This window comes from Lates calcarifer, linkage group LG15 (genome assembly GCF_001640805.2).
Source record: "Lates calcarifer isolate ASB-BC8 linkage group LG15, TLL_Latcal_v3, whole genome shotgun sequence".
In the NCBI taxonomy this organism is placed as follows: Eukaryota; Metazoa; Chordata; class Actinopteri; family Centropomidae; genus Lates; species Lates calcarifer.
Genome location: NC_066847.1, coordinates 30,318,493 through 30,345,000, shown reverse-complemented (window position 1 = coordinate 30,345,000; position 26,508 = coordinate 30,318,493). Strand labels below are relative to the sequence as shown.

General features: G+C 39.9%; 3 protein-coding genes across 13 annotated transcripts in view; 1 reads left to right on the top strand and 2 right to left on the bottom strand.

Moving 5' to 3' along the window:
- The first annotated feature begins 681 nt into the window (after positions 1–681).
- On the top strand, positions 682–12,768 carry dpys (dihydropyrimidinase). 2 transcript variants are annotated; one of them, XM_018682548.2, is made up of 10 exons: positions 982–1,091; positions 3,223–3,257; positions 3,701–3,859; positions 4,129–4,308; positions 5,354–5,543; positions 6,564–6,720; positions 7,067–7,208; positions 8,120–8,262; positions 11,149–11,356; positions 12,216–12,768. In XM_018682548.2, the coding sequence occupies exons 3-10, from the start codon at positions 3,725–3,727 to the stop codon at positions 12,273–12,275; spliced, it is 1,215 nt and encodes a 404-aa protein (XP_018538064.1). In that variant the 5' UTR covers positions 982–1,091; positions 3,223–3,257; positions 3,701–3,724; the 3' UTR covers positions 12,276–12,768. The 2 variants fall into 2 exon arrangements, with proteins under 2 accessions (XP_018538058.1, XP_018538064.1); XM_018682542.2 differs by lacking the exon at positions 3,223–3,257 and having other exon boundaries at positions 682–1,091.
- Positions 12,769–13,316: 548 nt separating this feature from the next.
- LOC108887229 (dendritic cell-specific transmembrane protein) lies at positions 13,317–19,276 on the bottom strand. Its single transcript, XM_018682524.2, has 2 exons — positions 16,859–19,276; positions 13,317–16,770 (listed from the first exon to the last, which is right to left on the bottom strand). Exons 1-2 carry the CDS (start codon positions 17,903–17,905, stop codon positions 16,243–16,245), a joined length of 1,575 nt encoding a protein of 524 aa, XP_018538040.1. The 5' UTR covers positions 17,906–19,276; the 3' UTR covers positions 13,317–16,242.
- Positions 19,277–19,421: 145 nt separating this feature from the next.
- rims2a (regulating synaptic membrane exocytosis 2a) overlaps positions 19,422–26,508 on the bottom strand; it is a 143,056-nt gene continuing 135,969 nt past the window's right edge. For 9 of the 10 annotated variants that reach the window (XM_051076339.1, XM_051076340.1, XM_051076338.1 and 6 more), the window contains 5 exons: positions 22,990–23,131; positions 22,636–22,748; positions 22,383–22,484; positions 22,157–22,296; positions 19,422–22,043 (listed from right to left, as the gene is read on the bottom strand). In XM_051076339.1, coding sequence (XP_050932296.1) covers positions 21,840–22,043; positions 22,157–22,296; positions 22,383–22,484; positions 22,636–22,748; positions 22,990–23,131 — 701 coding nt within the window. In that variant the 3' untranslated portion in view covers positions 19,422–21,839. Of the gene's footprint in view, positions 22,044–22,156; positions 22,297–22,382; positions 22,485–22,635; positions 22,749–22,989; positions 23,132–25,772; positions 26,433–26,508 lie in introns of those variants that run through there. The other variant, XM_018682499.2, reaches the window with a different exon arrangement.

The following is a 26,508-nucleotide window of genomic DNA, read 5'->3' as shown; positions in this document are numbered from 1 at the left end:
CAGAGATCATGATATAAAACGATAATTTCAGATAGTAGAATCTGAGTTTATATGATGTGTTTTGTCCAAAATGTTGTTCTTTTGAAAAAGCATTTCCAGCTGCTTTGAGGTGAAACTGATAAACTCCAATAGTGTTGAATATGCACCACTGACGCACAATATCAGCTGAAACATGAGGCACTATAAGGGCTTAAATGTGTTGAGGGATGTCTTGTATGGTCTTTAATATGTGTGTTTCATCACACAGCACAAACCAACTCGGTTACAAGGTTTGAAGCTCCCTGTCAAAATAACCGCTCTTACTGATGTTTACTCTGTGAAATGTACATGTGGGTACTTGAAGGGGACGTGGTACATACATTGCACATCGTGGATGCGGTGAGGGTTGCTGGGTCAGTGGAGGTTAGCAGCTAATTTTTCCCTTTTTATCAAGCTGGCCATGACTTGTGTCACATTGCATGAGGACAGTTACTTAATTGCATGCAGCAAACACTCCTGATGGTTTAACTGAGCACAAAGTGAAAACCTGTGCAGACAATGCACCTGTCACTTTGTAAATCATTGCGAGGAGTGTCCTTAATGCCATTGCAAAATACTGAGAAGGGCGGTGTCTGACAGATGAGACTGATTCATTGCAGGAGTTGAATGACCACGAGAGCGCTCTGTGGACTCTCTTATCTCTCATGAACTCTGATGTTGACCTACAGGCGCCTGTAAAGTTTCGGTGCACCACTGACTGAGTGTCTGAGCGTATCTGCTGCTCTGCTGTCACGTCTGTTTACAGTTTGCCCAAACTCTAACTCCCGTACATCTTTAAACACTCTGAGCTGTGCACAGCAGGAATGGAGCCCCGCGGGATCTTGATAAAAGGAGGTAAAGTTGTGAATGAAGACTGCTCCGTGATCAGCGACGTCTACATTGAAAATGGGAGAATTATTGAAGTCGGACTGAACCTTCAGATCCCAGCGGGAGTGCGAGTCATTGATGCCACCGATAAACTGGTGATCCCGGGCGGCATCGACACGCACACACACATGGAGCTGGCGTTCATGGGAACCAAGGCGGTGGATGACTTCCATATCGGAACAAAGGTGAAGATATTTTGTTGAAGTTGCATAAGATAGAAAAGACTAGGTTCATGACTTTCATTAGTTGTATACAGACGGAATAATAACGGAAGCCTTGGCACCTTAATTGTGCTACTTTGTTTTTCAGGGTTTATTTATTAGGCCTATGTTATGTATTTATTTTAGCTTAGAAAATCGAAACACTTGGAATAATGTCAGCAATTAACAATAAGTCTCATAAGCGTCATATTCATCATCATACTCATCACAGTGCACAGCCTGCTTGAGATGTGCATCCTATCCATTATGAAACTGTCCTCTATTTAAGAGAAATGGTAACCCTGTCCAAACATTTAGCAGGCACAGGGTTCACACAGGAGACCAGGTGAAAGTTCAAAATCAAACTCTTGAGCTGCAAGCCTAAGGTCATACTCATGTATCCAAGAAAAGTTGAATGAAGGGAAGCTGGACTTGGTTGTAGATAGGCATTTCATCTCTCACCCAAGAGGTTTCTTCAGTTCTGAAAAAGTTTCTGAATGAGGTGAAACTGAGTACAGTTGCTCTTGACTCAACTTTTCTTGTAGAATCTTTTGATTTCAAAGATTCTGAGAATTTTCATAGATGTCTGTGAGAAGTCCTCTGGACTCTACATGCATGTATGTATGTAAACATAAACACATACATACAAATGTATGCAAAAGTATATAAAATGTGAGAATATGTGTGTATGAGTATGAGGGTATGTAAGTGTGAGTATGTGTGAATGTTTGTGTGCTTGTTGCAGGGTTTGTGGTGAACATGCACCCAAAGTCCAAAGCTGTATTTTCAGAATGTTTTTATTTTTTATTTATCAAGTAGCCCCCATGCTGCTAAACTTGGGTTTGCTCAGTTGTGTTTACATCCCACATTTTCACTCCTAGAGTAATAGAATGCAGGATAATATTAGCTACCACAATTTACCTCTTAGCAATAATAACACAGAGAATTAGTAAAGAGTGAATTTTTGTTCCTTTTTATTTTAAAACGGGTGAAATCATAACCTCCTTGGCAGAAGTAATTACATAAAATGAATGAAAAAGTAGAATGTGGTTGCATTTGATTATTATCAGAGTGAAATTGTGCTTTGATACTCTGCTGGTTAAACTACATGCATAGTTACTGTGATGTCAGTGGTTGAAGTCCAGCTTTGGACGTTTGGACTGTTGCATGTCCATCACACACATGCATACAGTACACACTCAAGCACACATACATTCACTCTCACACCACATCCATAAATGCTTACATGAACACATATTCATTCTCACACTCATATACTCCCATACTCATACATACATACTTCATGTAATGTATGAATGTGTATATGTGTGTTTATGTATACATATACATGCATGTATGTATGAATATATGTATGTACATGCATGACAAAATAGTGCATGTTAGTCAGTCAGTCAGTCATTCTTTCTGTTCTTCTGTCCACCCTTTGCAAATCACTGTTTTAATAGGCAGATACACCAGTGAGTCATAATCAATCAATAATATACATGCATGTATGTATGAATATATGTATGTACGTGGCCCATGACAAATAGTGCATGTTAGTCAGTCAGTCAGTCATTCTTTCTGTTCTTCTGTCCACCCTTTGCAAATCACTGTTTAATAGGCAGATACACCAGTGAGTCATAATCAATCAATACCAATTAGTAGTATGTGTCAGCTTTATTAGAAATATAACAATCCCATGCTTTATGATTGAAGTGTCAGAGAAACATGGAGCAGCTTACAGAGACCATAGAGTCGCTGTCTGAATGCATCAGTCACAACACTGCAAAATGATGTGATGTGACAAAGGGAAAGATGTAACATGTGTTGCACAGCAGATCTTCAATAACACCTTAAACTACAGAACAAAACCCAACATTAGAAGATTTATATAGTACTTTTGTTTCAGGGCTATTCTGTTTAATTGTGTAGCATTACTGTTATTTTGTCCACCCTCCAGATGCCAGAGAAAGTTATCTGCCAGATAAAACTTAGAAATTAAGGTTCCATTCACAGTCCCTGTATGTGGTACACAGTGTTAGCAAAATCATGATCAGCATGATGAACTATTCTGACTGAAATGTACATGAGATTTTTTTTTTTTCCTTATCAGACCTCACTCATTCCCTGATGTGGATCTGATCAGAGGTCAGTCTTATACAATATCAGTGGTTGCTTGACTGGTCTGCACCCATTACCCATACCCCACCCATACGTTTGCAAAACAAGTCACTCTCAGGTATTATGTGATTGACACTGGTATTGGGTAACCTATCCGACAGTGTGTGCTGATAAAGACGCCATAGGTTACAGCTGCTATTTTCATCTAGCGTAAATCTGCAGATCATACATGTATTATAGGGATGTTTGCTTAAATCATGCTATCACTGACAGAGAGTGGAATGATGTTAGATAGTATTAATGCTTTCAGACTTTCCTCTAAGACTCTGCAGACAATAAATATTCCACCTAAATCAGACAATTCATGACATTATTTGATCTTTATTTAAAAAATTTCTGCACCTAGTTCAGTAGTTTTTACAAGTTAATCTTTAACTTATATCTGTGTGGTAATGTTTGTGTTTCATCAGGCTGCTGTTGCAGGAGGGACCACAATGATCCTGGATTTTGTAATCCCCCAAAAGGGCAAGTCACTCCTGGAAGCCTACGACTGTTGGCGTAAGACAGCTGACCCCAAAGTTTGTTGCGACTACTCGCTGCATGTTGCTGTCACGTGGTGGAGTGACAAGGTGAATGAGCAGATAATTATTAATAACATTTAAAATAGATAAAAAACTTAGTAACCACTTTTGAATTGTTTTTGGAATATCCCAAAGAAATCTGTGTCAGAAATGGCACCTCATAAAAGTGTCTGTTAAGAATAAAAATGTCAGGTATTTGTTTTTGTTTTTTTGTTTGTTTTAAAAGAACCAGCTTCTACATTTCCCCCCTCTTTTTTCTAAGGGAGATGTGACAATCTATTCAGAGCAATTCCTCCATGTACCCCTTTCTTCACCAGGTCAAGAAAGAGATGGAGACTCTGGCCAAAGAAAAAGGAGTTAATTCCTTCAAGATGTTTATGGCCTACAAAGACGTGTTCATGCTGCAGGACTCTGAGCTATATGCTGCCTTTTCCCAGTGTAAGGAGATTGGAGCTATAGCTCAGGTGCATGCTGAGAATGGAGATCTGATTGCAGAGGTTAGTATGAGCAAATGTGATGTCATGTTTAGAAAGTGAAAAGAAATATCAATATCAGTAATTACTTGGTAAATGTAATCTTGTAAAGACTGCTGTTAATTTTTCTTAGCTTGGACAGTGATGCTAAATTGACTGCATATCACATGATGTAGTGAATACAACACACAGGGTAGGGTAGGGGGAGGCAGGGCAGATAAATAATGTTTGTGTGTGTGTGTGTGTGTGTGTGTGTGTGTGTGTGTGTGTGTGTGTGTGTCACACAGTGTAGCAGTAATTATAGGTTGATGTTTAAACCTGACAGCAGCTAAGTAGAGCCTGCTAAGAGCCATAAAAAATAGACACAGTGACAGCAATTGTAATAGAAAATCAAGTAGTATTTGGTGATAGCCATACAGAATTTGAATTTTAAAATCAACAATCCTGACTGAATGAATGGGCATGTTAACTCCAGATGATCTGAGGTCCACTGACACTGTTGTAGTGAAGTTTAGCAAAGTAACATGATAAAATACCAAAAGCAGCTTTTGCCGTGTTCTGTGTAAACTACAGAAACATTTCAACATTGGCAAAGCCATTGGCTTTGTTATTCCTTTTTCTGCCATGAACAAAGCCTGTTATTCCTCTATGTGTTTGTATTTTCCAATACATATTTTTTTTTCAAATGTCATGACAACAAATCACCACTAGGGAGTAGCAAATGCTAGGAAAGCAACTCCTGCTCCTGTTGTGGGAACACACGATTCTTGCTGCCACTAGGAAGGGTGCTACATGTTTAGGATCGTTAAACTGGTTAAGTTTAACACTCAGACCCTGTTTTATTTTGCCGCCTTGTGTTCCCAGTGGTCTTTCAGTTCAGAGCTCCCACACAAAGTGTTCCTGTGTGGGTACAGTGTTATACTACATTTTAAACACAGCCATTGCAAACTCACTCTTTACCCGTCTGTTCCCTCTCTGCTTCGATGGACAGATACTGCTCTGTGTTATCCTTCCATCTCATTAAACCTTTATCCTGCTTGTTGTCCCTGTTGTCCCCACTGGGAAACAGGGTGCTAAGAAGATGCTGGCCATGGGCATTACGGGGCCGGAGGGCCATGAGCTCTGTCGGCCAGAGGAAGTGGAGGCTGAGGCCACCCAGAGAGCCATCACCATCGCTTCTGCTGTCAACTGCCCGCTCTATGTGGTCCATGTCATGAGCAAATCTGCCGCCAAGGTGGTGTCTAATGCACGCAGAGATGGTGAGTGTGAGCTTACTACCACCTGCTGTTTAAAGAGAGTAGGGCAGGGGTGAGAGATGATGGGGTTGCGTGTGTATTGCTCACACACTATTACCAGGCTTACAAGCTAAACATTTGAAACCATAACGGCATTTACCAAAGAACACACCCATTACCCTAAACTAAAACACTATTCCCCTCTTTTGACAGATTGTTGAACTCTACACCCAAATCCCTTCATATATCACTACCTACACCAGGTGCTTTTAGAAAGCACTGTCACTCAGTAATGTTCAGTTAGCACACAATTATCCAGGTGGAAACACTAAGAGTCAAAATTGTTCACACACCAATTCAGAAATTTCCTCCGCTGCCTAGTTAGGGCTGATATAGCCTGTGATGTAGGTGAAATTCTTTGGTCTGACCCAGACAAGAGATAGGATGCTGTGGCAGATTTTTTTCTCTCTATTCACCCTTTTTAATTTTATTTTATTCTTCATTTTCATTTATCCTTCACAGTATATTGAGGAGTAAAAATGTACAAATGTAACCACTTGTTATTGTGTTATTGTGTATAAGCAATATTATTCATTGCTGGTTATTCCTGTGGTGTTTTGAATTGACCTCACCTGTATGAAAGACTGCGCTGTAGTGTGTTGGTTGTTAAGGGATTTTGTGTTATGTCTGTAGGCAAAGTTTGTTTTTTAAGGGAGAGTACAAGGTTTTGAGTGGAGAGTTTAGTTTTGACCAGGAAGTTGGAAGTTTCTGAAACTGAGTGTGCACTTTTGAATTTGTGTTGAAGAGTTTTGGGAAATGGAGGCATAATTTCAAGAAATGTGTTTTAGCAATTAAGAAAAACTGTAAGATTTCCATACCTAGTATTTTAAAGGTCAGAACAGTGGCTGTATTCATATTTTTTTTAAACTTATTTTCAATGCATTTCCCTTTTCATCAGTAAAAGTTAAAGAATTCAGAGTTATCCCTCAACTTTTAATTTCCATCTTTTTGGAACAGCCTCTGAAACACTACTTCTCTCTGCAGGTCGTGTGGTGTTTGGAGAGCCCATTGCAGCAGGGCTGGGCACAGATGGTACCAACTACTGGCACAAAGAGTGGTCCCATGCTGCTGGCTTTGTCATGGGTCCTCCACTAAGACCTGACCCCAGCACTCCTGGGTACCTTATGGACCTACTGGCCAAGTAGGTGGAACTGAGAGAGTAGCAGGAGGCAGGGCGGTAACAAATCCAACTAATAATGATGCAACAGTTTTAAACAAGTGTGCAAATATTCATGTATACAAACTGAAATCCCTCCATTAGTTGCACCCACAGTTTGTAATTTGTGTTTTATGTAGATAATGCTTTTTGTGACGCTGAAGCTGACATGGCAGTGTAGTATCAGCTACAACTGACGCAAAAAGGCCAATTTTCACACAATCAAGAGTCTCGAGAATGACTCAGTAGTTGTGATTTGTTTCTTATTTATTAAATTCAGCATCAACTCTGTCATTCACTCATACATTTGTTTCTCTGTCAATTATGTCAGCGATGATCTCAGTGTGACTGGAACAGACAACTGCACCTTCTCTGTGTGCCAGAAGGCCCTGGGCAAAGACGACTTCACCAAGATCCCTAACGGAGTGAACGGAGTGGAGGACAGGATGTCTGTCATTTGGGAGAAAGGAGTGGTACGCCCAAATAATTGAACTGTTCTTTACCGTGCACTGTTCATTACCGCAGTGGAAGTCTGAAATAGTAGAAGTCTGAACTGCAGTAACTGCTGAGAAGAGCTATTCTGTAGCTTCCTGTCATTATCCATGCAATTACACCGTTTGCAATGATGTGGCAGTGAGCTGAATAAAAAGATTCATGAAAGACAGCAAATGACAACATAAAGAAATAAATTTGTTATTTTTTAACTTAAAAGACCCTGTTCCTGTGTGTCTTACGTCAGACTGATACTTCTGACTGTGATGCATAGTCAAGGCTGATTATTCATTGTGAGTGGAGGCCAAATTCTGGGTGAATATGAATAATTTAAACACAAAATCAGTCATCATTATATTTTAAAAGTATAAGGCTCCTACAGTATGGGGCCCACTTTGCTATTCAATCAGGGACATTTTTCATGCCTTGGGGTCCTGTATGCTACCACACAACAGTAGGTAGGGGGTCCATTTTGACTTGTGTTACATGAAACCATATCATAAATTTAATGTCAGATTAAGAATGCATTCACCCTTTTAAATCGATGAAATCTAATTATTCTACTCTTCCCGTATTTGTTTTATTTTTTCTGTTTCCCTACAATATGAACAGAAAAGGCAATAAACTCTTGGAGCTGCAGAGTGCAGACACTGCATTTTCTTGCCATTGTTGTGAGGACAGTGTTTTAGCCCAGCCGCCCCAAGGCTACTGGAAAGATTTAGCACATGCAACAGTGCTTACAAATCACACATTAGATGGCATTTTGGCAGAAACGAGTTGCTTGCTCCACAGTTAAGCACTGACCTTTTGTCTGCTAATTCTGTATATTGTTGTCATTCACTGTGGACCCCTTTACTCAAGCTGGGGTGCTTTGTGTGTTTCCTCCCCTCAGCACAGCGGCAAAATGGACGAGAATCGATTTGTGGCTGTCACCAGCAGCAACGCAGCAAAAATCTTCAACTTCTACCCACAGAAAGGCCGCATCGCCAAGAACTCAGATGCTGATGTGGTTATATGGGACCCCAAGTTGACAAGGTGAGGACCCTGATGCCGGCCATTCAGCAGATTGGGAGAGAGCTTTTAAAAATGCAGCAGGGAAAGAAAAAAAAAAGCTCTCGGATGCTGTGAGCGTACAGTTTAAAATGTATACGACTGTAATGCACATTCAGTCTTATCTCTCCACACTAAGTCAGACATTTCTACCAGTGCTATCAGCAGCTCCAACTGCAGATGGTGCTGCTGAAACACTGGGCAAACTTGAAAGCATGTCCTCAGGGTGTCAAGCATTCACTTAAATAAGATAAGGTTTTTAAGCTTAGCAGTAAATCATGCAGGCAGATACAGGAAACTAAAAAGAGAAGTGATGTATCTTTCATCTTGTGCCACCTCAGCACACATACATACAAACACACCCACACACACACACGTAAGCTGATTACGTCTGTGTTTCATCCAAAAGTCTATGTCACCAAGAGTATGTCATCACTTCTATAGCTGCTAATTGAAGCATAACACAGTTTACACATCATATTCATCAGTCAGTTAAAAAAAGACTGGTTGGAACAATTAATTATTTTCCATGTGTGGTTATTTTTTGAGAAGGATTTTATCACACTTATATAAGCTAACTACACACAGCATCAGTGGGACGATGCTGATGGGTCATGGTGAGGATCTTAAAGATGATGAATATTTCACGTGGGAGCTAAACCAATTTTCATAGTACAGAACACACAGTATTAAGGTTATTTTCAGTAATGAGCCCAGAATATCGAACGATCATGTGATTGTTTCCTTTGCATTTTTTGTATTATCCTAACAAAGTGTCAGATATGGAGAGGAGGACAGTACGCTGCACTGTGGAGCACATGCACAGATGCAGGTACAGAGGACAGTTTGCATTCCAGCAGCTTGCATACTCTGGCACATTCAGACTTATATAACCCGGAGAGGCACTGCGCTGCTCTGTTTGCTGGAGAATCTGGGCTGAGCCCCTCAGGGAAGTCACTAACCGCTGATGTGAATTGGAGAAGAACACATTACACCTCAGTGTAATTTGCTGTAAATGAATTCACTGGTAACAGAAGAAACTTGTGTGAGGCCTGAGACCCTCACAATTATTACTGTGGAGGATTTTACAGTATGTGATCCTTGGGCTCGTCACCCCTGGACATCATCTGTTTGTTTCACCATTTATGTGCGTTCTGTCTTTACCATGTGTGCTGTGGACGTTATAATGCCTTTCAAGCATGAGAGCGCCTCATGTTTGATTGCTGCAGCCATGAATTCATCTGTGAAACTGCGTAATTAATTGCCCTCGGCACAAGTGTCGCTTCATAACATCCGGGACCGGGGGCCACAAACAGTTGCATAACCACAAATGCTTAGGAAGCTCAGTCAGTTGCCTTGTGTCTCATAATTGGGCTACTTGAATAATGAGGACACATCTTGTTTTTGTCAGTGCACACTAAGCATGGTGTCTGGCTTTACAAATTGACAGGAACTGTGCAGATATGAATGGAGGAAAGGAACATTCAGTGTCTCAGCCGGCTGAGTCAGATTTACTTCCCAGTTCCCAACTGATTCAGTCTCTCAGTCAGACGTGATTTATATGTGTAAGACATCATCAATCTGCACTGTGTAAAGCGTTTGATTATTTTATTATCAAGCGACTTGCCCTCTGAGAGATTTCTACATTTTCCAGAAGCTTTTAGCAACACTGATGAGAATGTGCTTCACACTGTTTTAATGGCGATTTGCAGTTTCTTCTTACTTTATCTGATGTTCCCCACTTTACCACTCATGAGGAGTACACACACACACAGATATATATATATATATATATTATATATAAATATATATATATACACATATGTAACACATACAGTATTATCAACAAAATGTAGATTTAAAGAGTCAAAAATATACTGTAAATAAACTGTATACGCTGTTATGCAGGTACATGGTCCCTGTCAGTGGCATATTATTATGTTATTGGATCATTATTGCTAATGCAGTGATGTGTAAGCAGCCCTTTACTGTTATAACAATGCATTGTACAAGCTCATAATATGTCATGAATGTCAAATCGTCTGTATGCAAGATAACTAGTAACTGTAGCTGTCAGATAAACATAGTGGAGTAGAAGTATAACTAGCGTAACAATACTTATCAAGTTATTATTATTTCAGCATTGGTTACACGGGGTTGGAGATCATAGCAGTAGCATAGTACAAACAAGGGTATTAAATTATGAGTTTATCATAAATCTTGAATAAAGCCATTCCTGCCATAGACACATTTACCATGAGTGCTTTTAGATGCATAATTTAAATTACTGGAATCATTTCTGCCAGTAAACTCCATACCAGCCATGCTAAATTTGTTTGGGTGAAAACCTGGAAGAGGTTTCTGTCTTGTGTCTCTTCATCAAACCTCAATCATATTCAGCGTCTCTTCCAGCCTGTGCGACAGTGTGACAGTTTTCATATAACAGGATACTGGCTCTGCTGCAGTATTATGTGACAGTGCTCATATCATCATATCATGTGATGTCACAATAATGTAATAAGCCTAGGTTGTGTGCTTAGTAAGCTTTTTAGGGAAGAGAGCATCACATGAGAAAATGTTATATAAATAAAACATTACATTGCTTGTTGCTGCACAGTAAGTGAGCTGCAGTAACTTGATGCTGTGTATGAGTACATCTTGGCCTGATTCAATCAGTTTCACATTAGAGCAGCGAACACTACACTAAGACTTCACAATAGGTTTGTGTTTTCTTTTCTCGCTTTTTATTCAGAAAGCATGTGGTGATTACCTCACTCATCACAAGGGCTGCATGTGATCAGGAACTTCAGTGCAAAAGTAGTCTCCAACAGCCGTTTGCAAACCAATGGTTGTGTCTTTGTGTCTTGGTAGGAAGATATCAGCCAAGACCCACCACCAGGCGGTGGACTACAACATCTTCGAGGGCATGGAGTGCCACGGTGTGCCTGTCGTCACCATCTCCAGAGGCAAAGTGGTCTATGAGGAAGGGAGGCTAAAGGTGTCACCAGGGAACGGCAGATTCATCCACAGAAAACCCTTCTCTGAGTTTGTTTACAAAAGAATTGAGCAAAGGGAGCAGGTCAGTCAAGCCCCATGAGTTTCAATACTAGAAAATAGCACCCCAGTAAATATGATACTACAGCTCAACACTGCTCTCTTTAAATGCTCCAAAGCTGTGTTCCAAATCACTCTCTATAAGCTACTTGGTGCATAAAATTAGCTTGCAGCCATTTGATTTGAGAGTCAAAAATAGATTGTGATTTTTTTAATAATAATAGCTATAATAAAATGGATTAGATAACTATGGGTTAAACCTAACCCCACCCTCACAGTGACAAAAATGTCTATGAATTCTTACCCAGGTCTGCAGCTCCCCTCAGCTCTAAGGTGCGTTTTAGACTTTGTCAGCTCTCTATTTTGATTTTCCTGGCCCACAATTTTAATTCTGGTTCACTCACACTGCAGGCAGCTATTTATTTGAGGCCAAGAAACAGTCCAACTTATATTCCTCCAGAAAAACAGATCTTGTCATCTCAACACGTATATATGTATGTTATATATAATATAACATGTTAATTAGGGAGCTTCAAAGCCATTTTAAACCCTTTTTATGCTGTAAGCTAACCAGTTGCAGGCTGTAACTTCATATTCGCCCTATTGACATGAGAGGTGGTATTGATGTCATGATCTAATGCTAAAAAAGAAAGCAAATGAGTGTATTTCCCAAAATGTTGAACTGTAACGTATCATTTCTTTTACCTAAAGTGAGCATCATAAATGAAACATAGTGGACGCTTGAGAGACTGCTTTAGTATAAAGCACCTTTCAGAGGACAGAAGAAATTCGGATTTTTTTCAATTTCAAGGAACCAGGTCCTGACAAGGAATTGTATACAAAGGTCACTCAACCATTCTTTCTGCTTTGTATTTGTCCTGCAGGTGAGGAAACCTACAGCTGTGATCAGAAAGCCCTATGAAGGCAAAGTCATCTCTGTATGAACAACTGACTCATAACATGAAAGGCACTTTGAGCTCCAGCTGTGTGTCTTCAGTACAAGCTATCAAAACCAGAACAACCAACGTCTGTCTCATTGGTAAACCTGCTCTGAGTGGTTTTCAAATATCTCTGCAAGTCATACATACATTATGCAGTCATTAAAATTACTGTGTGTAGTAAAGGAGGGGGATGTTGACCTTTAGGTTAGCTCTGATCAACACTTAGGTCAAGGTCCTGTTGGCAGATGATACCTTTGTTATATTTGCTGGTTTCCAGGTCAGTTTTGCTCAGTACACAGGTCAGTAGAACCCTCTCCGCTTCTGGAAATTATATTTGCTCTAACATACATTATGCAATCAAGTCATTTACTGTAAGGAATGAAAATATGGCTTTAACTGGTGATTTGAAAAGAGGATCTTTAATCTCTTTTTAATTTGTTCATATTGTGTTATAAATAATATATAATTGTGTAATAAAAAAAATAGCAAAAAACAACCTTAATTGCCAATTTGCATTCATTGCATTGCATTCATTTTCACCCTCTTTTTCTGAAATGTTTGTTGCCGTTAGTAACAGAACTGATGTTTTTAATCCAAGAGCATCCTTCCCTTTGATGAAATATTAATTAGAAATGCACCGACATGCATGACAGTATTAAGATTTACTTTGTTGACCCAGATTGACTCTGTATTTGCATATTCAGCAGGATCACACATTATCATATGCACTCCATCTATGCCCATGTATGGACTGCGCTCATTCCCTCCCTGGTAAAAAGGTCTGTGGCTGTCACTGAGCATCATGTGGCAGCTTCCTATTGGGCTGGCATGCTGGCGTGGTATTATGCCACAGGGCCAGTTGAGACATAATGTGAGCTTATCAGGTTGCTACACGGGTCAGTGGCAGTGTGTGAGTCACAGAAGGCCTACTCATCCTTGAGCTGTACCACTTCCTCTTGTTTCTGGCAGTGGAGTGGATGGTGTGGCGCTGGCAGTATTGAACTGTACAGTCGAGGCTGAGTATATTTGATGAAATAAAGTGTGCTTTAGTGGATTTAATCAGATGGCAATAACAAGGAAGAATACACTGATTTTTAATTTTTTTTTACATTTTTTACAGAACTTAGAAAAATTTAGGTAATGATTCACATAAAATATTGAATAAACATAATTCCATTCATAACTGAAAATCATAAGTCAAACCGTTTTAGGAGAACTAAAATCAATTTGAAGAGGAACATGTCATTGCCTTTTTAAAATGTTTTAAATATTTTATTTTTAAAATTTTGCTTTGCAAGTTGTGTTCTGTTCATCAAGAAACATTTGGTTTAGTGTCCAGACTGAGGACAACTAGAACACTTTGGGGTCAGGTCACTCATCATGCACACAACATCACTCATGGTGTAACCACATTCACTCTTGGAAACTTTTGTATAGCCACACAATGGAATTGTGGAAACAGTAGAGACATTATAATGTAAAATACAATGACATCAGTAACAATGGAGGAACACCCACAAAATGACTCTCTTGCCCATGAGTCAGCTTTCCTGTGTACGCCCACCTCTGGATGCTGCAATATTGTGCAAAAAGTGCCCAAAAAGTAGTTTTACAAGTTTTACAAGGTTAACAAGAATAGTACCACTGAGTTTGTAAGTTGTAAGAATGGCTTCATAGATAAAATCCCTTTTTATGGTGTATGTTAGTAATAATGCAGTTGCAAATATTTATAATTCATCAGTGAACAATTTTTAAATGATCAAGTCTGTTGAGTTATCAATTTCAATATGTTTTCAATGACATTTCTTTTTTTTCTTTTTGTACATTTTCACAATAATCTATCATGGAGGAAGATAAACACCAGCCAAAGCCAGTTTTCAAAACTGAACAACAGACTGGGTTCTTATTAATGACATGTATCTTGTTAGTTGCAAAGTAACTAATCTAGAAAGCATTGGTACATTATTTACTAACCCATAATAAATCTATCAGTTACTCCTCATAAATACTGTGTAAATACCTTGTAAAGAGTTATCAGAAAATGGAACCATAATAAGGCAGGTACGTACTTACAGTTTGGATTCTTTCAGTACTGTAATACAAAAATTTAAACTAAACCTCCATCACTGCTTATGTTGTCAGATTCCGTGGTACATCTCTGTACTAGGTGACGACAGTAACACCTGTGAGATGTTAATGAACAGTGACAGTACATACATGGAAACCAGGACAGTGCTGTTCACTGCACATGCGGGGGACATCTGTCTTTGATTATGTAAGTAAGTATTGCTGTTCTACACTCTGCAGGGGAGCATTAGACACAGGGGTAAAATACCAAAGTCTGCCTCTGTATTTATGGTTATTTAAAGCTGTTTGTGCTCTGTCTTACAGAAATACAGTGAAGTGTTTATGAATAATAGGATTCACTGAATCCATGATCACAAACTTAGATTTGAGGGGGAAAAAACATCTAAAAGCCTGGAGCGTTTGTGGTATTTAATATATTGTTACTTTATTTTGACCATTGGTAAATAATCTGTACTAATGTGTACTGTATATTCAATTATCTTATGCTCACATTTTGGGGTAGATAGTCACGGAATAGTGTCATCTGCTTTGTTATATAATGAACATGATGTAATGTGTATGTAATGTCTCTGTCAAGTAAAATGACATTTCAGGTTGATGAGTGCTCACTGAGGCTAATCTTAATTGAATAACATCTTGATTTTTGAGCTATAATTGGTTGGCCATCATTGTGAAAGTGTTCCCTCTGTAAACCATTCTCCATGGTTACCATCAGTGTCAATTGGTAGACTGACCTGTTATGTAATATGATATCACTTAATGAACTATTGTAATATTCAGTGATACAGTACAGGAAAAGGACTGTTGACAATTAATGGGACACAGTGTTTGAACAGCATGTATTTATTAACAGAAATATTCACTGCAGTACAAAAGACAAGACTAAGAGTCTACAGTCAAACCATGTTTATCACGTTCACCATCTTTGTTTAGCATAATGCCATGTTACTTACTAATGAGCATTAAACACAAAGTAGAAATGAAACTGATGTCATGAGTTTGATCCCAAACCAATGGCCAAGGATGACACAGCTTAGAACAATTCATCTTGAGGGTGGCGTGAATGTCTGTACTAAATTTAGTGCCATTAGTTGTTGAGACATTTCACTGAACCACTAATGTTAACCTGATGGCTCTGGAGCAAGAGTCAGGGGATCATTGATTCTTTCACATATAATGAGAACGACTTGCAATCTAAGCTATTGTAACTCTCACATAATGAGTGCTTGTATTTGTGTGTGTGTGTTTTTAATGAATAATAAGAAGTAATAAAACTAATGGCTGGCTGGCAGTGGGTTACTGGAGCTTACTTTGAGTCTCCATCAGTGGCTAGGTAAGGCATAAGCTCCATGTGTGGCCAGCCCAAGTGGTTTTTATTGAAGACATTTGGTCTACAAGGGGAACAAATGTGCAGGTATGAGCACTTAATACACATGGGTCTATGGGTCCCATCTCTAGCAATCAGTCACAACATTAATTGTTAATTATCTTTTACATTATCTGGGCTAGAGTGTGTATGTGGATAATTTTTCAACCCCACCTTGGTCATAATTACAGCTATAATACCCTGCTGTTTTTCAGTGAACTTGCTGGTCCTCCTGTCATTTAAATCCCACCCAGAGCCATGTCATTGGTAGATAAAAAGCCAGATGATCACCAAAGTCATTAGGATTCATTTCTGGGCCTGTGCCACATTTCATAGCAGTCCATCCTATATTGTTGAGACATTTTGCTATGTCAACCTCACTATGGAGCTTGATGAAAAGCCAGGGTATCATCAAAGTCAGTGGCATTGTGGCCAAACAAAACTTCATCCATCCAGTAGCTACTGGATGGACTGATTGAAAGACCATCACTGCCATCACCAGGGTCACTGGCATGACTAAAAAAGCAATGTTTGTAATAGAAACAATGATTTCCTCACACCGTACCCTGTGGATCCTCTTTGGGTCGAAAGAGCAGAGGGCACCAGAAATGGGGCTGATGAGAAAAGAAAAAAGATTAAAGATGACATTTCCAACCTTCTCTTATTATTATTATTATTATTCTCTATCAGTATTCTGTAATACATGCAAACCTTAATAAATAGTGATCTGGGGCTGCAGTTGTTTCTCTCCTTCCTCATTTTTAATCTCTTGCGCAGGATTTTGGCGTGCAGGTACTCCACTCTCTCCTCTGCAGCAGTGGAGAAGAATCGCTCACAGACCATCAGCCTGAGCTGGGCCACTTTGGCAGCCATTAGAGTCATAATGAGCAAGGTGAGCAGGATGACAGCCAGTGGAAATATGGAGCTAGAGAGCAGCAGCTTAGGTTTAGGGAGGCACCTCTTTTCGAACAAGGTCACAGAGTAGGAAAAGTTGTTTTGGTGATTTTCCTCACTAAATGGTATACCAATTAAAGTTGCAATTCCCTGAAAGGATGAATAAATGAGTGGTCAGTGATTGTCAGGCAGATATGAATGTGGTGAGCTGTTAAAATAAATTCACGATCAAACTTACTTTGATGCTCATTAACAAGGGAACATGGAATGGTTCCAGCTCTGATAACTTTGTTGTTACAATATCAACAAAGTAGTACAACAAGGCATCCACAGCTATAAATATGACCCAAGCTACAAAATGGGAGACAATTGAAACACCAAACTTCATCACAGCTTTCCTCTCTCTGGCGGTGGGACGGGCAGAGGGGATAGGAGTGTACAGCTTCCTCTCCTCAGGTGTGAGGGGGAGAATGTGAGTCTTTCCTTCCATCTTCTGCTTCTCATCAAAATGGACAAGTTTGCCGCTGATGAACCTGTTTTCGTATTTCATGTCGTTGCAGTATCTTTTTATGTGCAAGGCTATGAACATCATGAGCATGAGGAAGCTGATGGCGGGAAACAGCCTGTCGGTCACGGAGGACACTGTGTTCACGAGGGACTGTGCACATTTTACAGTCTTGTTCAGCTTCTGCTCTGCCTCGCTGAGTGTCTCCTCTAATTTTTGTGATTCCAGTCTGAGTGAAACCTTGAGCTGGGAGTCCAGGTTCAATACTCCCAGGTCTGTAACCCCTTTGAGCATGTTTCCTATCCACTTCAACATCTCGACATAATTATTGAATGGAGCTAAGATGGCTGATTTCTTTGCCTTCAGGTTGCAAATCATACTCCTGAGGAGGCCTGTGAGGTTCTCCAAGGTGTTGCTGACATTTTTAACGACCACTAAACCAGTCCCCGCAGTTAGCAGCAAGTTCCGACTCTTCTTCATGAAAATAGAGATCACAAATAGTGTCCCTAAGCATCTTACTCTCTTTGATGAGAAGAGAGCAACAGTAAGTAATGTCCCAAAGCAGCCAGTAATCCCTCCAGCCACTGATGTCTTATAGTCCAGGGTGAAGAGGAGGTACAGGAAGAGCAGGGTGCTGAGCAAGAGGCTGGAGAAGCTGCAGGTCAGGAGGAGGATGAGAGTTCTTCGAAAGCCGTCCCTATTACCAGTTGTAAAAACATCCACAGCCAGGAAACCAACGTCTTTAAGACTCTGTTTTATTGTAATCCATGAGAGTAGCATCTTGGAGATACTGTGGGAAAATCAAACACTGGACGCTGGAAAGCAAAACTGGATCGCGACTACAGCCCTGTCGTATGCATCAGGGCATCTAGTCTTATGCAGCAGTTTGCAGTCTCCTTAAATACAGCTAAAACAGGAACTCCTCTGTCCCACGAAACCTCAGTCATTTGACATTTCCCAGTCATCTCTATATTTTAAACCAAAAGCAGAAGCAAACAGAGCCTTACATGAATTTTGATTCTTTTGGTGTAAAAACAAGTATATAATTCAGGATTGTAAAGCTGCATGGTAAGTATTTTTGAGAGGTGTGTGAAACTGTCATATTCAGTAACTTAAACAAGGTGAAAGAGTGAAAGGTCCTTTTTGTGTTTAGTTTTAATGTAGAATTCAAGCAGATTAAACACCTGCACTGGTATTGGACAGATTGCCATGAAATTTCATACAGACCTTCATATCTCTGTTGGGTTGTGTAATCACTTCGGTGAATCCTGACTTTTCATCTAGTGCCATCATCAGGTCAAAGTTTCAGTTTAACCAATATTTTGGTTAATGACTGAGTACTTGCAAATCTAATTCTTTCCTATCAGCCTTAGGTGAACATTGTGTTTAGTGCTATCACATGTTAATATGCTAACATGCTAAACTAAGATGTGAAAAAGGTAAACATTATACCTGCTTAACATCAGCACATTAGCATTGTCATTGTGAGTCTTTGCTTAGGCACCACTAAGCTGCCTGCATGGCTGACTTTTATTATTTGAACCAGGATTGTCATAAAAAAAAGTGATTAAAAAGTTAACAACAGTAACTTATATAATCATTAAACCAGTGAACCCTTTGAGAATTTGATGTACAAACTTGCCTGCCTATAAGGTTCATCTGGACTGGCACAAAAATAATCTTTAGTCATTAGGCGTCTCTGTCAGCTGGGCTGGGGTTTACCGTAATGACCAGCTCAGCAGAACCAACTAACTAGCTTAGCTAATTAACAACAGTATCATTTGAACCTGGAAGCTCAGATAGTCTGTCTGGTTGACCAGAGAACATACTTTCTGTTATAAACCAGTGAGGTATGCTTCAGTCTATTTTCATTTTCCATTAAAGGGGCATTCCAATTTTATATGAATTTTAAATGTGAAGTTCAGTTCAGTGGTCACAGGGAGTACATGTACTCAGCCCATGAAAACAGTCATATAATGTCCTCTGTGACTTTTGGAGATTTCAAATTCAGATTCCAAACCTATTTTGCATGAAAATGGTTTACCTAGGGAAGATGCTAACATCTTGCATCATGGGAAACGTAGGATCCAGTGTCTTTGTGGCTTGACCCATCTTCCACACTAGAAGTCGGGATATCTCAGCTTCTGTTTTTTTTTGATTTTGACAGTTCTATCGTAATGTGTTTAATGTGACCCTCCCAACTTTGAGGAAGTGTGATATAAGTTGCTGAAATACCCCATTTACATACTTTTATTATACTTCTGTGTGTGTCCATCTTATCACCCAACACTTGGCATCAGTGTAATATCATTTTTTTATTTTTAATTTGAAAAATAACTTACATAAATCTCTGTACTCAACCATACTTAACCAAGACATAGCCTTGGCATTAACACATTGCACCAAAAAGAGAAAATTAAAAGGCATTCAAAAGGATAAATAACATATGTCTTTGTCATCATGTGAGGCATTCTTCCTGTTCCAAAAGAGTCTATCAATCTATTCATGGTAGCTTGTTTATTCAAATTCTGACATCTAAAGGTATGTACAATGAAAATCGAAACGAAAATATATACTGTAGCCTGTTACAGCAACAAGGTTTTCTTGGACATTAAAACGCATTATCGTCATGTGGAAAAGGAATAATGCCTCAGTTCAATTTCATTCAGACATACTGCAACTATAAGATTCATATACTTCCCAGACATGAGAAGTATTTATAATTACTAAAAATAGAAAATAAAAAATAAACTGGTCTTGGCTTTTAAATAAAACTAACAAAAATATAGTAAATTAATTTCATTTTCATTAAAACAAGAAAAAAACATTTTCTGTGGCAATATCCCTTGTTATTTGAACTTGTGATTAGCTCTTTTTCACAAACAGTGCCTGTAAAATTGAACCACAGCAACACACAGCTCTTGCATGTTTGCTGCCTCTTGATTAGGTATAGACCTCTTGCTGTACCAATACAGATTATTTTTGCATGTTCATCAACAATACTGAAATAAAATACACTTGCAATCACAACTGTTTCGTCAACCTCCATTAAATATAAAATATTTTCCTTGTCACTTTTTTTTTTCTCAAAAACCTGAAAGAAAATATGACCTTGGGGGTGGAATGTTTTTGTTGAAACTTCAATAACTGGCCGTGGATGACCAAGAACTAATTTGCTGTAGAGTTCAATTCAAGGTGAGGGAGAAAAGTAATGAAGTTGACATGCACTGTACAAGAAACTGCAAAAATTCCAAATATCATCTTTATCAAAACATGCTGAGTTACTGTAAGGTGTGCCCAAGCCATGTTGCAGAAAATCCTTTTCAACATGCTTGTTAAACAAATCAAATCCAAAATAAAATACATACTGAAACAATACAGAACTGTAAAATAACCAACAGTCCTAAAATCTGGACAATATCAGGGGACTGAACAATGGTAGCAATGAATAGTACAATGAGAGGTACCCTGGGACAAGGAAGAAAAAGAGAAACATGTACAATTTGCACATAATGTTTATCTTTATAAGGCCTGAGCCTTTTTACAATGAAATAAATAATTTACATTTATTTTCATTATCACTTTTTGTCACATAAACATTTTCTGTTAAATAACTCCAAAAGTTTCCTTTAAGTTTCCCTTATCTGCATGTCTGCAAAACACAGACTCACGAATGGTCTAAAGAATGATAAACAATGTCTTTTTTTTAATCACGATGTTGCATTCACTCCCCTTGAAAACCATGCACTAGTGAAATTTATCTTTAAAAATAATATAAATTGTTGAAAATGGCTGATCTGTTTTATTTATTTTTCATCTTTTTTGCAAGTTGCAGCCTCAAGAAAATAATTTTCTTTTTTTTTTAATTCAGCTAAATTTGTGTCCATGCAAATTAACTAAAAAGGAAAAAAAAAAAAATCTCAATTTAATTTTCATACAATATATCAACAGAGAAAGAATGATGGTAGATTGTACATCTTTTCATGGGGTTTGGGTCGTTACTGTATATTCTGAGGTGTTGATGGTAGCCACTTCAATATTGCCTCTGATTTACTTTGAAGTCTTTCTGGTGATTTACCAGAGTGTTTTGATTCAGTACATAAACCTAGAGTATGAGGGGCGTTTCTTTTGGGTTTCGGGGGAGTGTGGATACAAGCTGGGACACACCTCACCCAAAGTGATGGTCTCCAAAACTCCATCTACACAGCTAGGTCTGTTGGCGTGGCGTGACCAAGCATCTGGTTAGAAACACTATCACCCCCTTCAGATACAAGAACATTGACATTTAAAGAAAAAAGAAAAAAAAAACTAAACAAAACAAATGAAAACAAATGAAAAAAAAAATCTAAGCAAAACATTTATTTTTCATTCGAAAAGGGCTTCTGTAGAACTCGTTTAGCGGTTCCCAGTACTGACCCCCATGGCTTCGAATTGGATGAAAACCTGGAACTGACAGATTCCTCGTGCTAAGGAGTTCATTCCAGCTTCCTCCAAACAACAACAACAACACCTGGCAATCCTGGCCGCCAGGCGGTTGCAACACGCTTCGCCATGTGCACAATGTGCGCGACGTTTTTGCTCAAAACACAGGATCACGTTTGCACCCCTAGAAACAGGCTCAGAAGACACAACATCAAGCATGCAGTGTAACCGGGGGGCGTGACCTGTAATCGCAACACTGGCTGCTACAACAACGCTATCAGTCCACACGCTGCTATGATCGAGAGAAACTGTCCAGTGAGGATTGGGAAGCTCTTCTTGTCAGTGGGGCCAGAGTAGGGTCCACCAGTGAGGAAGGAGGAAAGAGCTTGAACCAGCCAATCACCATGTTGGACAGGTCCAGCTCGTCTAACAGTATCTGAACTGCTCCCATGAAAGATTTATGGTCCATACGTCCGTAGTCGCCCCATACGATGACCTGCAGAGAGGAATGCAGAGAAAAAACTAAACTTTACACAAAGTATAGATATTGTGAGAACAGATTTTTATATTAAAATGGACTCCACTGTCTAAAAGAAATCATTTTCTTACCTGTAAAACCTTTCCTCCTGGACTCTCCTCAAACGGCAGTTGCTGCTGGTAAAGAGGATCCAAGGTTTTTCTTGCTACTTTTGTTTTCTTTTTGGCTATGCAGACTCCATTTTCCAAAAGATAGACCTTTACATATGGTGCTGGAGGAGAAGATGTTTGAATTTTAAAAATGTATTAACATTTATGATGATGTAATAACAGTCAGTGGCGTGAGAGCTCAAATTACCTGGCAGTGCCTTGGAACCTGGTTTTCCCACAAGGCCACGGGCTCTGATGACCTCCACCTCCAGTGCTCCTTTCTTCTCCACCATGCCTATCTGGATGTCACCTAAACAACAAACACAATGTGTTAATATTTTACAGCATATAAAGAACAAAATCACTCATGAGGTAATTAACCATCAACGTTTACAATTCTAAGTGCAAAGATGACCAAGCCATCAAGGAAATGCACTGAATAAAAGGATTCTTGTTCTCACCCATAGGAGGAGTGGCCAAAGTCTGTCGTCCGACCAGCTGGGCAGGACCCAGACCATCCAGGAAGTCACTGAACTGGGCGTCTGAGGAGAGCCGCACACCAGGGAAGATGAGACTGAAACAGAGGAAGACACACTGGTTAGCACAGAGATCAAGTCATGTTGATTAAAAGAAGACAACGCTTTAGCACCAGAGAGGTGGCTATGGCCTGTTAAATGTCAGGAGAGTTAAGAAAAATTAAACCTAACATGAGTAATCAAATCAAGTTCTGAATTGTTTGTGTGCAAACTGCTCCCAGTGAAATATGAGTAGCAGATTTTCAATTGTCCTGAGAGAGTGAGTCTTCATCTCCTTACTTTCCCTCGGAGCTGTAGCTGTTCATGCTGCCATCTGTGGACTCTCGGCTGGCCTGCCGAGTCATCCTGCTCCTCATCTCCACTGCCAGGCCCGTCTCTGTACTCCTCTGGATAGTGCTGCGCAACTTCTTGCCTCCCGCTTCTGCACACAGATTGACACATGCAAAGAAACAGAGAGGAAGAGAGAGAAAAAGCGATATAGACTGTCAGTCCATGACACTGAATCATTATGTGACTCATGCGGCGAGTTGCATTTACATGGATTATTTCTGACATATCTGTGCTTTCATTGGCTCATAGGAAATCATTTCACAGGGAAAACAAAACACAAAAGACAACACTGAATTACAATTAATCTTAACACCAAGAAATGAATACAGTTTATTCTGGGAAGGATCATGGCAGTTTCACTGTGACAATCCAACAAGGTCACTTATTCAACAAGCTCCACAGAATTGTGTCTCTTTATGTATCTGTTGTACAGACCTCTTCTGGTCTGTCCTACTGCCTGCCTACGGGGGTCTCGTGGGAACCACAGTGAGTCCACGCTCCACCTACAAACATCCAGCATCGGCCCTCCCATCCTAACTGATCCAAGACGACAGCTGACTTCTCCCATTAGCCCTGCTGCTGCTCATCTCCACCCAGCCTCACTGACAGCCTGCATGTGGGGCCACGTCTGCCACAGGCAGACGTGCACATACCTCGACATAAGTCCCCACTACTCGAAACACACCTGCCGATCAGCACACTCACAACACACACACACACACACAGGATCACTACTATGCGTCATTTTATACCCCGTTAAGAGAGTCTGCCTTCACTCTGAGCATAGAGACAGTCATCACAACAATATTCATACATTAAGCTCTATCAAACAAGTATATTAGCATCTGAAAAGTGTGTATAAGCTTATCTGTATGGCTATGAAAGAATAATTATCCAAGCATTACTATTATTGCACCTATTACAGTCATGGATTTTCTTCTCTTTTATCTGTGATCAAATTAATGTCAAATGAGAGCATCATGTTATTTCCCAGAGGTCAGATAATAATTGTAAAACCAGTAATAACAGAGAGTTACTGTAGGTTCAGTGTTTGCAACCTCCAGGTACAAAGTAATGACAATCAGCTACCTATTCATAGATCTTAGGTAACTTTTAACTTCTAATTTTCCAATTTGAATGGATGACTCATGTTGAAACATTCCTAATCTAGCATCATCACGGGCCCTCCTTCCTTGTCTTGTCAGAGGAGGAGCTGAGGAGAGATGATTCTGTGCCCTATCTCACACAGGCATCAAACAGACACAAGGCTTTTCAGCCTTGAAATCTCAGCTATTCAGCTGGCCTCCACTTCCTCCTCCTGCTCTACACACATCACAATAGGAGATGCAGCCACAGAGGTCGTCTCTGACGTCTGCAGCAAAACGCAACTCATAGACCTTCACTGCCAATCAGTGGCCTGTCAGATGTTATCAATGAACACTGAAAAAACACCATTTTCAAGCTTATGAATCAATTCTCCTGCATTGTGGCACAAACTATGAGATGTGTATGTCAGCATTTACTAGTATTTAGAACGTACTGCTGACTCAAATCACGGGAATGCAGTCTAGATATTATAATATCAATGAATGGGTGATCTTATCAAATAATAACTGTAATAATAAGACTGTAATAGACTGATCCATAAACAAGCATTGGCACAGATTTTAGACTCTGAAATACTGTCCCCATGTATAGCACACACATACAATGTGTATATGCTTTATCAACAGAGTTGATACAAGTGCATTTAAAGTAATGGCAGATGAGGTACATATATCAAAGACAAAAGTATTATCAACACTGACTGGAGAATGTGACAGCCAGGCACTTTTGTAAAGTATCTGGCAAGCCTGAAGTGGCAGTAACCAAAAAGTTAGACAAACTGGCTCGACACCAACAGGGTCACTGCCCTCAAATCTCAGCCCTGCCAGACAGGGAAAGACAGTGACAGTGTCTAGTGGAGCTGCTCTGCTGCCAACGGGGGACATGTGAGTACAAGTGAGTGTGAGGTTGTGGCTAAAAAAAGCTGATGTGGTCAGGCAAAAATATGTAGATAAGATATAAACATCTTTTACATTTCAAATCCATGAACTATTCAGTTTGTCTGTAAAAAAAAAAATCCCCTCACTAGAATAGGAAGAGATTATCGTGGGAGGCATAAATACAAACATGTACAAATTTGAAGCAACAGTCATAGAACTGTTGTATTCCCAAGCTAAATAAACACTTCTGCCTACAAGGCACCAACTAATGATTCATTGCAGTTACTAAATCCATTCACAGTGTCATATTTAAAAATCATCAAGGGGAAATGAGATATTGGCTAGACTAGCAAGAGTAGCATGTAACAGCAAACAGACTGGTCCCATTAAGCATCCATGTTAACACCACCACTACTAATGGCAGAAGCAACAACAGAAGCAGTATGTCTATTTAACAACAAACTGATAGCCCACTCTTGAGATGCAGGAGTAGATATCAACTTGCAATTATCATATTAACAGTGTGCACACAGCTCAAGCATCATATCATCCTAACTGAACTACCCTGCCAGCCTAATTAAACTAATTACATCTTTCAGCCTGCCCCAGTTCCCCCACAATCAATACCTCTATACCTCTAACTAATCCTCCATCTCTCCTCCCTCACTGCCATCCCTCAGTATATCCGGCACTGCTGTCCCCAGTCAGCAGCCAATGCTGATGACATTTCTCCAGTTGTCATCTTACCTCCGTCCTCCTCATCGAAGGAGTTCATGCAGGGGAAATAAACAGCCAGCGCTTCAAACGACGCAGACAGACTCATCTTGCTCTGGGAGCGTTGGATGCGCATCCCAGCAGCAGGAGCAGAGGTATCGTGCCCCTGCCTTCCCATGGTGATCAGCAGCTGTCCTTCTCAATGCGGAGAATTGAATCCACTGGATGTCAGCTTTGCCTTTTCTTGCTGATTTTACAAGTAAAGGTTTAAAAACCAGCTCAAATCTAATTTGTCTGATAAACTCCTAGTAGAGGACACTGCTACGCTGTAGGATATCAGGTCTGTGTTAACATCTATTCTGTCCCTAGATGCTCTGTAGACTGCATCTTAAGGAGTGCTTCAGAAAAACGCTGCTTCAGTTGCTGAGTCTTGTGCTGTCTGGGTCTGACGCTCCTGCTGCACCTCTTTCTTCAGGGGGGGAGGGGAAAGAGCTGCATTGCGCTCCACCAATCAGAGAGCCCGGCTGCTCAGGCGCACCTCGGCTGGCTCTGCGGGTGAACAAGCTCTACCCAGAGATACTGAGCCCTCCTCCCCGGTCTGTTTCTCACCATTTTTTTTACCTCCTCTCTTATCATTTGCTTTCTCTTTTTTCACACTCTGATCGTTATTTTGTTTCTATTGTGCTATTTATCACTGTTATTTTTCTCTTGTCTCCATCCTCTGTCCCACCATCCCTCCCTCTACTCATCTCCTCCACAGGTGCCAGAG

Coding starts and splice junctions, on each gene's coding strand:
- dpys (XM_018682542.2), top strand. CDS start 843: ATGGAGCCCCGCGGGATCTTGATAAAAGGAGGTAAAGTTGTGAATGAA. Junction 1,092..3,700: donor ACTTCCATATCGGAACAAAG/GTGAAGATATTT, acceptor GTGTTTCATCAG/GCTGCTGTTGCAGGAGGGAC. Junction 4,309..5,353: donor ATGGAGATCTGATTGCAGAG/GTTAGTATGAGC, acceptor ACTGGGAAACAG/GGTGCTAAGAAGATGCTGGC.
- LOC108887229 (XM_018682524.2), bottom strand. CDS start 17,905: ATGCTACTCTCATGGATTACAATAAAACAGAGTCTTAAAGACGTTGGT. Junction 16,771..16,858: donor CCTTGTTAATGAGCATCAAA/GTAAGTTTGATC, acceptor TCATCCTTTCAG/GGAATTGCAACTTTAATTGG.